Below are 8,935 nucleotides of genomic sequence, written 5' to 3'. Positions count from 1 at the left end.
AGATATCATACTGGAATGGAAACATTTTATGGCAAAACAATACTTGAAATAACTTACATTCAAAGATTTTGTCATGAAACAACTTGTTCAACTGTAATATGAAACTCATTTGATATGTATGAAAGTAATGCCCACCTGATAGCAAAGCTTTGCTACAGATTAGTGACTCCTTGACTAGCTCTTATTCTTGCGCTTGACCTTTAATCCCAGAAAATAACGTAAGACTTTAAATCGAGGGAAAAATTCTCAATTAAATGAGAATGCGTGCTTTAACTATGCATGAATCTCGTATGCATGAACTATTATTCTGAGATAATAATCGGAGAAATTCTACTGTTAATCCAGGCTATCGGATTTAAACAAAAACTAAGTCTCGTCTCATGAAGCCGGATAATTAACTAAAATTAATCTGCCATCTTAGGTGTTCTAACCCACCAAATACATAAATCTCGCTCGATATAGCCGATTAAAAGGGCAGTTAAACTGAACATTCGACATATGATCTCGTAAGAATTAATCGGGCTTAATAAATATGAACGGAATTAATAATATAAGTTCAAATAATTAAAAGGCTCAACATAAGGCAGCCTAATAATTAATTAAAGGGTGATTCTATTCATAGCCCACATTTTACTCTTCACAGCCTCCTCTTTAAAGTATTAATAATAATTAATTAAAAATTTACTATTTTACCCTATGTTGTATAGCCTCAAATTATATTGATTTTTTTTTTTTACTATTTACTATATTAGTTCGTAGCCCCCATTTGCCACCGCCTCAAAGCCCCTCCGTCGCCAGCGATGGCGTCGCCGACCAACTGATCCTCAAAACTAGTTCTAACTCTACTATCCTTGAAAAACAGGGGCAAGAGAAAGTGGGCAAAGCAAACTAAATTCAGAAAACCGTCTCAAAATGTGAGCTTAGGTAATGTAAAGAGAATTGCCCAAGGCTTCATTTAGAGCCCTTCTTCGCAACAGCCTTGGTCACCTTAGCACCGGATGAGTCTTTCTTCTCCACGCTCTTGATAACGCCAACAACAACAGTCTGCCGCATATCGCGAACGGCGAAGCGACCGAGCGCCGGGTACTTGGAGAACATCTCCACGACCATAAATCTGCTGATCTTTCCATTTTTGTTCATCTTTTTCTCGTTGGATGCTTTGATATGCGATTATTCTCTTGTAAGTTCTCTCTCGTTTCCTTATCTATTCAATTGGAAAGCTATAAATGAATTTTCTTCTGATCTATCGCCACTATTTTTGTTCCTGAATGTTGTTTTTAGTATTTGTTGATTCGCATATCTCACCTTTCTGATGCAGAATTCACATGCATTAATCGTTCTTTATGGGTTAATCTTTTCGTCTCAGCATTTTCTTGAATTAATTTTGGATGCATCTCTGTAATTTTCAAATTCATGTACGGGCTGAATAAGGGTAGCTGGGGATTTTTTGTTTTTTTGAAGCATAGTTTGATTTTTGTGGATTTTAAATCAATCATCTCTAAGTCAAAGTTTTCTTCTTTCTTCTTAAACCAATTTTCTTATTTGCATGCGAAGTAATTCAGTTGCTTTGTAGGGAGTAAAGGGCTTGAGTTGTTGTATCAGAATAGAGATAATTCGTTGTACATCAGTCTCCACACGGCCCACAGGCATAGTACCAATACCGCCAATCTTGTACACGTCCTGAAGTGGGAGATGGAAGGGCTTGTCCGTGGGTCTCTTGGGCTCGTTGATCTAGTCGAGTTTTATGTCTATTTGTCTGTCTGTCTCTCTCTCTCTCTCGTGGGTCTCTTGGGCACACCGGTAAGCATCAATCTCTCTGTGTCTATGTCTCTCTCTCTCTCTCACTCATGAAAGCTGAAGTTGATGGAGTTTTGTGTGTTAGCAGTGTGTCTTTGTTAATGACACCGGGGGAGGCTATTGTTAAATTTAAAATTTAATATAATTTGGAGGCTATACAACGTTGGGTAAAATAATAAATTTTTAATTGATTATTATTAATATTTTAAAGAGGGGCTGTAAAGAGTAAAATGAGGGTTATGAATAGAATCACCCTTAATTAAATGAAAGTGGGCATGAAAGGAATAATGAAAAGCCCAACTGAAATAATCATCCAGCCCATTCTACTCAATAAAAAAATCGCCCAAATTAAAAGAAATAGCCCAAGCCCAAAACACTTAAAATCTGCAGCCCACATAAAAAGAAGGCCCAACTTTCGGACCAAAGGAAAAATAAGGAAAAGGAGCCCAATCCAAATAAAAGAGGAAGCCCAAGCTTCCTCCTCCCCTCTCAAACGATTCTCTCTCTCTCTCTCTCAAGCCAGATGCTCGGTTTCTTCTTTTCTCGCCGAGGACCGCTCGGCCACTTCCGTCCGGAAATCTCGCCGCCTCCTGCTCCGGTCGGCGTCTGCTGCCTCCATCGAGCGGCCGCTGCTCCGGACCTTGGCACCGGTATGCCTCCTTACTTCTCTCTTTCTCGCACCGCCCTCAGCCGAGGAGTCCGCCGCCGCGGCTCCGGAATCTGGCAAATCAGTCGGCGCCGGTCGTGCCTGCCTCACTCCTCGTCTCTACCACGAAGGGGAAGCAAAGCCCTAATTCTCCCCTGAAGTTTCAAACCGGGTTTTTCCCCCCAAAATCCGATCGGCCTTTCCTTCCCCGGCCGTTCAGCTTCCGCCAGCTCCGTCCGGCGTCGGCTGTCTCCGTGTCTAACCCCGGCGTCGTCCCTTCTCGGTTCAGCCACGTTGCTGCTGGTCCAGAATCGGCGAGGGTCGTCGTGAAGTCGGGAGTCGTCTGCCTTTCACCGCTCGACGCCGACGATGCTTCTGTCCCCGCGAGTTGCCGCCCACTGGACGTATGTCGGTCTGAACGAACAGGGTAGCAGCCCCGCCCTCTCTAAAAGCTGTGTTCTCGTCTCCCTCTATTTTCTATTAGTCCTTAAGTCTACTGATGTTATCCCTTAGAGAACATGTAACTTTGCTAAGTTTAACATGCTTATGGTCATTTATCAATCGAGACTAGTCATGCTTTGAAATGAATGCGAACTGGATTGAATACTTGGGATAGTGAAACACCTTGAATATGTTCAAATTGATTGGTTGCTGTTGAGGTATTAGAGGAACTGGAATAACTGTACTGAAAAGATCGAACTTGTTCCTTTCAATAAATGTAAGTTGCAATTGGTAGGAGATGATGAATCAAAGCTAACTTTTACCTTAAAGTTTCTGGCAAGGAGTGAATGAGTGATTCTCTTGCTTTTCGGTTATGGTGTGTTGAATGAACTGGAAATGAAAGAAATTGATGTTGTTGTCTCAATAATTTCAGGTAGATAAATGGAAGAAGATGGAGCATTACAGCAGGTTTTACCTTGAGACTTTGGCAGACACAAGCTGGGCGGTCTCTTCGATACTTTTGGGTGAAAAAATGAGATGTTAGTGAGTATTGTTTTGCTGGTGGGAGTTGATACTAAAAGAGGAAATTGGTTGCTGCATACTTGAGTATGCTAGTAAGATGAGCAGAGATAGGGTGGCTGAAAGTCCTCTTTGTCGAGGGTTGAAAAGATGGGGTGCAGAGATGGTGGTCGGCTTCTTCTGCAGGGGAAGAGGGAGTGCAGAGTTTGTTCTCACTGCAGCACACATTTCCCTCCCCCTTTTTGACTTTTCTTTCTCTTTTCTTTCTTTGTAAGTCGGAGTATCCTCTTGTGGAGATAGGAAATAGCCGAGTTGAACCCCCGGTTGTAAAATAAAATACTGGTTTCAAATTCTAAACATCGTATTCTATATCTGCTCGCCATTTGATTCTTCATCTTGCCGAAGACTAAATTAAATCAGTAGATTTAATTCGTTTGTTGTTCTAAATTAAATCCGCAGATTTAATTAACTTCATAAGTCAGAAATAATCCACGACTTGAGTAACAATGTGAATAGATAAAACTCGATCTCGATTAATAAAAGACATGACTTCGCTAAGTCAGTTATTGCTTGAAACAATAATTATTGATAGCCTCAATAATTCACGTCGCGGTCTTACTCACGCGAAATTAAAAGCATACTGATAAACCAATAACTCGGCCTCCAATAATATATAATTCAGGATCATAAGCTCAATTTATATCACAGATAATAACTGGGTTTCATTTACTGGGAGATGCAACGATAACTAATTATCGCATTACTGGATTTAAATATAATAAAAAGAGCGGGTCACTACAACAGCTCCTGCTTCAACCGCCGCCCTCAACAATTTTCCCTCTTTGCTCGAGCTTCGGCACCTGAGCCTTAGCTCCCCCAAATCCAGTCGCCCTCACCCCTACCCTTATCTCTCTCCGTCCGTGGCTGAACGACAGCGACAGGGTCGCATAGCCACACCGCGACGCACAGTAGCAGCGTCACACAGTTTTGCAGGAGACAAGTCGATCTCCTCAAGTTTCATCTGTTATGTCCGGCGAAGAGAATCCAGATTCGCCGGCCATCCAGATTCAGGAAGATGTCTCTCTCAATTCGACAAATCTTTCTCTCTCTCGACAGATCTCTCTCTGCGTTTCTTTCTAATTTTCTAGTTTCTCTCTGTGTTGGTGGAGGTTTTGGAGCTGGTGGAGGATTAAGAGGTGGAAGAAGAGGAGGTTGTGGTGTTGTTCAATTTCTTGACACCGATGAAGATTAGGGTTTCGTCGGATAAATTACCTGAGGTTCTGAAACCTGGTGTGAAAAGATGGGAATTCAAACAAGAAGAAAAAGATCTCATCGCCAAACTTCATCGAGAACTCGAATTTTATTGTGATATGAAGAATGAAGAAACTAAAATAAATCTGGTTGTTGACTTTACCAGATCTATAAATTTTGTTCATGAATTCGCATTCATATCTTTAAATTCACAACCAGCTCGATGAATTCACAACCAAATCTATGAATTCACAACTAAAACTCGAATTCACAATCAAAATAAATTCTAATTTTAGTTGTGAATTTAAACTTTAAAAACTCAAATTCACAACCAAAATCAATTCTGGTTGTGAATTCACAATCAAACAATTCTAGTTGTGAATGAAATTATGGTTGTGAATTCGACTGGTTGTGTGAATTCACAACAAAAAAATCTTGTTGTGAATTAAATTTTGGTTGTAAATTCGATTGGTTGTAAATTTACAACCAAAAAATTCTGGTTGTGAATTCGACTGATTGTGAATTTACAACCAAAAAATCCTGGTTGTGAATTCAACTGGTTGTGAAATGCGCGAATTTTTAAAGGGGTAATGTTCAAAGGGTAAAATGGTAATCGTGGCCATTTTTTAAGTTTTTAAAAAAATGTTCAAAGGGATTTGAATTTTAAAAAAAGAAAAAAAAGTTTGACTAACGGAGTTGGACGGCGTTAGGTCAGAAGGGTTTAAATGTATGATTTTTCGGACTATAAGGGCCTATTTGCACACACAATACGCTATAAGGGCCTATACTACAGGTGCCTATCTGCACCTTAACCCATAAAACTATGTAGCCACATTGTGGCCACCCACAATTTAGTTTAATAGGGAAAATTTAAATTTATTTAATTTATTTTTTAAAATAAAAATAAGATTTAGTTATTTTATTGTATTCTCTACATTCTAGTTATTTTTCTATAAATTTTTTTGCAAATTTTATTTTTAATTTATTTTTTAATAAAAATAAAAAATTACAAAAAATTTATAAGTTAAAATAAAATAAAATAACTAAATCTTATTTTTATTTTAAAAAATAAGTTAAATAATTTTTTTTTCTTTCAATTTAAGTGAATTGTGGATGGCCACAATATGGCTATTTAGCATCACTCTAATAATGGCACATTCCAAAACCGAAAACTACTTTTTTTTACAAAAAAGTTGTGGGCTCCACTATTATCCATCAGTTTTATACTTTAATCACTCTTTATCTTAGTAATTGTGCCTAAAAATAGGAAGTCATACTTAGTGGAACAAAGTGAGTGTATATATATTACTCACAGTAAAGAAACAAGAATTAGAAAACATCATTTGATAAAGCATTTACGTTTCCGAATGTGTCATTGTTTGTGGTCAGAAATGAGCAGCAGCAACAACAATGGATGATCTAAGAAAGTTTTAGTTATTTAAGCTTACAAACTAAAAAGTCTGAACTTGTAAGTGGAGCTTACAGTAATAAGCAACAAAAGCTCAAATTTTTACAAGCTTACAAACCAAAAAGTCTGAACTTGTAACTAACAATCTTGGATGATTCTAATAATTAACCTCTCACTGTAACTTCAAAGTTGGGACTTGCCAAGCTCCGCAGTCTTTTGTGTCGTCGTTTTGAAACCACAACTCGAACATGAAGGTCTAGTTGGTTTCCTTGGAAATCCTCTTGTTCTTCTGCTATCTTTTTAGCTGACTCTACCACTAATTCACTGCAATATTCCAAAGTAATTGATTTCAGCGTTGGTATGTATCCAACTTCTGAAGGGATCTCCTCCAATCCTATCATATCTCGAAGACGAAGCTCCTGGAGAACTGGAAAGTGGAAGCTCTTTGCCATCGTCCATTTTTTTAGACTGTAACACCAGCCCAACTGTAGTAGCTTGAGGCTCTGGAATTGGCCCTCAATAGTGTCCCACTTGCCTGTTTTGAAGGTACCACGATGTAATACTAACTTGTGAAGAAGGGGCAACCACCCTAACTTTTCCAATATCTCTTCCAACTCCGTATCATAATTGAGAGATAAGTTCAACTTCTTGAGGGAGTGTGGGAAACTAATCCTCTGCAAATACTTACCATCACTTCTATAACCGATTCTGCAGTACAAGTTTTCCAATTTACTCAGATACTCAAGATACCTCAAACAGTTTGCTCTCTCCATTTCTTTCAATTCACTCAAGCCCTCCACATCTTCCACATGGTAAATTAGATGCAATTTCTTGAGATTGGGAATTCTTTTAACCACCTCCTCATTCAAATAAAAATTCCTTACTCCCTTGAGCGTCTGTAGATTCTCCATGATAACCATCTCACTCGGAGGATCTGGTAGAATCAATCCTGTTCCCATACACTCGAGATGCCTAAGTTGATGCAATTTCCAAATCTCAATCGGTGCAATAAGATTATGCGGATGCAATGCCAATGGAACCAAAGCAAAAGCAACTATTAACGTATATAGATTCCAAAGCAAATTGATCGAAGACGGGAATTCGGACTCCCAATAAAGTCTAACAGCAAGGTGCCGTGCGTTCACCAATTGAAAAACATCGCCTAGGAAATGATCACCATCATCTCCATATCGATTTAAAGTATCTCTATCATATGCTTTGAATGTTCTCAACAATCTAAAATTGTGAGGCCTTTCAAAGTTTTTCCCCTCGTCATCACATATTATAGAACGAGCATGTGACAAAGATCTCGAGACTTCACTTATTACCCAACTTCCAGCATTTTTTTTAAAAACAACCCCACGACGTTGGTTATATATGACTACAGGAGACTTTTCTATGATATGATAAAATCTCTCCTTTTTAACTTCTTTCAAGCACACGTCCCTCAACAAATCATGAATCTTACAAAACTTCACATTCCCCCTAAATCCCAACTCATCAACTATTATCAGATTTCTATCTACCAACTCCTTCAAGTACTCTTCTGCTATTGTTTCCAAACATTTTCCACTCATGGGTTTTAAAAATCCTTCAGAAACCCATAGCTTCTCCAGCATTGAGACACGAATTCTACGATCTTCCTCAAAAACTCCCAGATACAAAAAACATGGCTTCAAATAGTTGGGCAGATAGGTATAGCTCATTCGCAATATTTTCAAGCAAAATTCATCATTATTCGTAATGACAATTGAATTTAAATTTTGCTCTATATGCACCCAATATTCTCTAGTGCGCTCAGATTTTGCCAAAAGACCTCCAATTGTAGCAATTGATAAAGGAAGACCTTTACAATTTGCTACAATATTCTTTCCAATATCCTCCAACTCATGAGGAAAACTTTCTCCCCCAAACACAGTCTTGGTGAACAAATCCCAACTATTACCCTCATCTAGAAATTTCATACCAACACCATAAGACTCACCCAACTGCGAAGTGAAGTTTGACAGCCTAGTTGTTACAATTATTCGACTCCCATTATTGCAATCAGGAAAGGAAGACCTGATCTTTTCCCACACCTCTATGCTCCACATATTATCCAAAATTATGAGATACCTTCTAAACCATAAATACTGGTATAGTTTTAATCCCAATTCTCCCTCACTCAAATCACGACCCGAATCCCCACTTGCTTGAGAAAAAACTTCTCTAAGTGTTTCTCTAACATTATAAGTTTGAGAAATTGTAATCCAAGCACAAATATGAAAATGTTTTTTAACAACCGCATGCTGAAATACATGTCGGGCAAGAGTGGTCTTACCAATGCCGCCCATCCCCATAATTGGGATGATTTGGCGACTGCGTTGAACTCCAGTGAGCTCATCCAGCACTTGAAGTAACACCTCGTCGAAGCCCACCATTATGCTTTCCTTCACAGTGGAAGAGGAGCCACCATGAGTTGAGGAGACCTTTCTCTGCAGTTGATCAGCTGCGGTTGCTATCTCCATGGCTTCCCTCTTGATCAAATCCATTTCTTCTATCACTTGTTGTAGATCGTGATAGAAATTTATTTCTTCTATCGCTTGAGCAATCTTCCCAATAATTGTGGATTGGTTATCAATTTGAAGCACAATTTGGGATTCGATGACATCCTCAGCTGCAAAAACTGCATCAGCAATGCGACGCTCCAATGGATCCGCCTCATGGTCATCCACAACTGGGGAAATATAACCATCAAGAAAATCCTGCAAGAAGGTAACATTTTCAGTGAGAGATTCAACTTGTTGTCTGTCGATAGAAATTGGAGGCGAAGGATGATTTTCAATCCGATCTATGATATGCATAAGAGAAACCAGAGCTCCATAAGCCGCCAT

The 8,935-nt window shown here is 38.9% G+C and overlaps 1 protein-coding gene across 1 annotated transcript; it reads right to left on the bottom strand.

Moving 5' to 3' along the window:
• Positions 1-6,226: 6,226 nt before the first annotated feature.
• LOC130994498 (late blight resistance protein R1-A-like) lies at positions 6,227-8,935 on the bottom strand. Its single transcript, XM_057919542.1, has one exon. The coding sequence runs from the start codon at positions 8,933-8,935 to the stop codon at positions 6,227-6,229; it is 2,709 nt and encodes a 902-aa protein (XP_057775525.1).

The sequence above is a fragment of the Salvia miltiorrhiza genome, chromosome 7 (assembly GCF_028751815.1).
Source record: "Salvia miltiorrhiza cultivar Shanhuang (shh) chromosome 7, IMPLAD_Smil_shh, whole genome shotgun sequence".
In the NCBI taxonomy this organism is placed as follows: Eukaryota; Viridiplantae; Streptophyta; class Magnoliopsida; order Lamiales; family Lamiaceae; genus Salvia; species Salvia miltiorrhiza.
This window is presented reverse-complemented; position numbering and strand designations above follow the sequence as displayed.